This window comes from Pundamilia nyererei, unplaced genomic scaffold (assembly GCF_000239375.1).
Source record: "Pundamilia nyererei isolate P.nyererei 1_Seehausen unplaced genomic scaffold, PunNye1.0 scaffold00121, whole genome shotgun sequence".
Taxonomy (NCBI): domain Eukaryota; kingdom Metazoa; phylum Chordata; class Actinopteri; order Cichliformes; family Cichlidae; genus Pundamilia; species Pundamilia nyererei.
In genome coordinates, this window is record NW_005187522.1 from 875,510 (window position 1) to 876,928 (window position 1,419).

The 1,419-nt window shown below is 38.9% G+C and overlaps 1 protein-coding gene across 1 annotated transcript; it reads left to right on the forward strand.

The window, feature by feature from the left end:
- Positions 1-9: 9 nt before the first annotated feature.
- On the forward strand, positions 10-820 carry LOC102209198 (chemokine XC receptor 1-like; the record flags this gene model as incomplete). Its single annotated transcript, XM_005742595.1, has 1 exon — positions 10-820. A coding segment is annotated over one exon (810 nt), but the record flags the coding sequence as incomplete, so codon positions are not given.
- Between the last annotated feature and the right edge of the window lie 599 nt (positions 821-1,419).

The window sequence follows — 1,419 nt, forward strand, 5'->3', positions numbered from 1 at the left end:
AATCTGAAAAGTATCACAAATATTTTCATCCTGAACCTGGCCTGCTCTGATTTGATCTTCACCATCACACTTCCATTCTGGGCTGTTGATCACCTACACCACTGGGTCTTTGGGGACTTTGTCTGCAAAGTTATCACTGCTGGATTCGCTGTTGGTTTGTACAGCAGTGTCATTCTGCTGACTGCTATGACAGTGGATCGTTTTACTACTGTTGTACTGCACAACTGGCCAATCAGCCATGCCAGAGTGAAGAAGTGTGCAATTGGTGCCTGTATAGCTGCCTGGGTCATCAGCATCTTAGCGTCCCTGAGTGATGCAATGAAAGTAAAGGTTGAAAGCTCAGAAGAAGGTAAAAACTATTGCGAGCCTGAATCTGAAGACACGCTTGGACATTATCTCCAAGTGTCACTGCTATTCTTCCTCCCACTGGCCATCATTATTTTCTGCTACTCTGCCATCCTCAAGACAGTTTTGCAAGGTTTAAACAGAAGGAAGTTCAGGACTGTGGCTGTGCTGTTGTGTATTGTTGCAGCATTTTTCATTTGCTGGGGGCCATACCATATTATGCTTTTAATCAAGTCTCTCAATACAAACAATGATTGTAAGGTACTGAAACGGTTAGCAGTTGCCTACCATATCTGTGAAATGCTTGCCTATTCTCACTGCTGTATGAACCCTCTGCTATATATGCTCTCGCAGAAGTTGCGAAAGCATCTGTTGAGTCTTTTGCGCTGTGAAAAAGTGAACAGGAAGAAGAGAGAGAGAAGCACCAGCCTGAACACTTCACAACAATTCACACTGCAGAGCTCTGCTATTTAGATGGAACTGCACAACTATCCATTTAACAGTCACTAATAAAATTAAGCCTTGATTCAGGCTGATACAGTCATAGTACTTTGATGTGTAAGTGTATTAACTCATTCATTGAGCCAAACAGAGAGCAGCATTTAGAGTGTCATGGACTGTAAAAGTAACAATATCTGGTGTATTTTTCCTTTTACCTTCAGGCTGGAAATATGTTCATACAACATCGTTTCTACTCATTTAATTTTATATATTTTGCATAATTCCTTGAAATGAAACAGAATATTAAATAAAACTTGAAAATATGCAATGAATTATACAACTTTGTATTTAAAATATTTGATGTGACTTTTTCATTGTGTCACAGTGATCCTGGTAGACTCATTTCACATTTCATTTCTAAATCTTCTTTAAAAAATTGCATTTAATCTTCTGATTTTTATTCCATTCACCTTTTCTAAAATATTTTATTTATTTAAACCTCCTAAGGTCCAACAATTAATTTTTGTCCTGTGTCTGTGATGTGAGTCTGAGTCTATGCAGTAAAAGTCTGGACCAATGTCCATGGTCCAGAGCAGGAAGGTGAAAGCTCAGAGGAGGGCATATCAGCTTTTG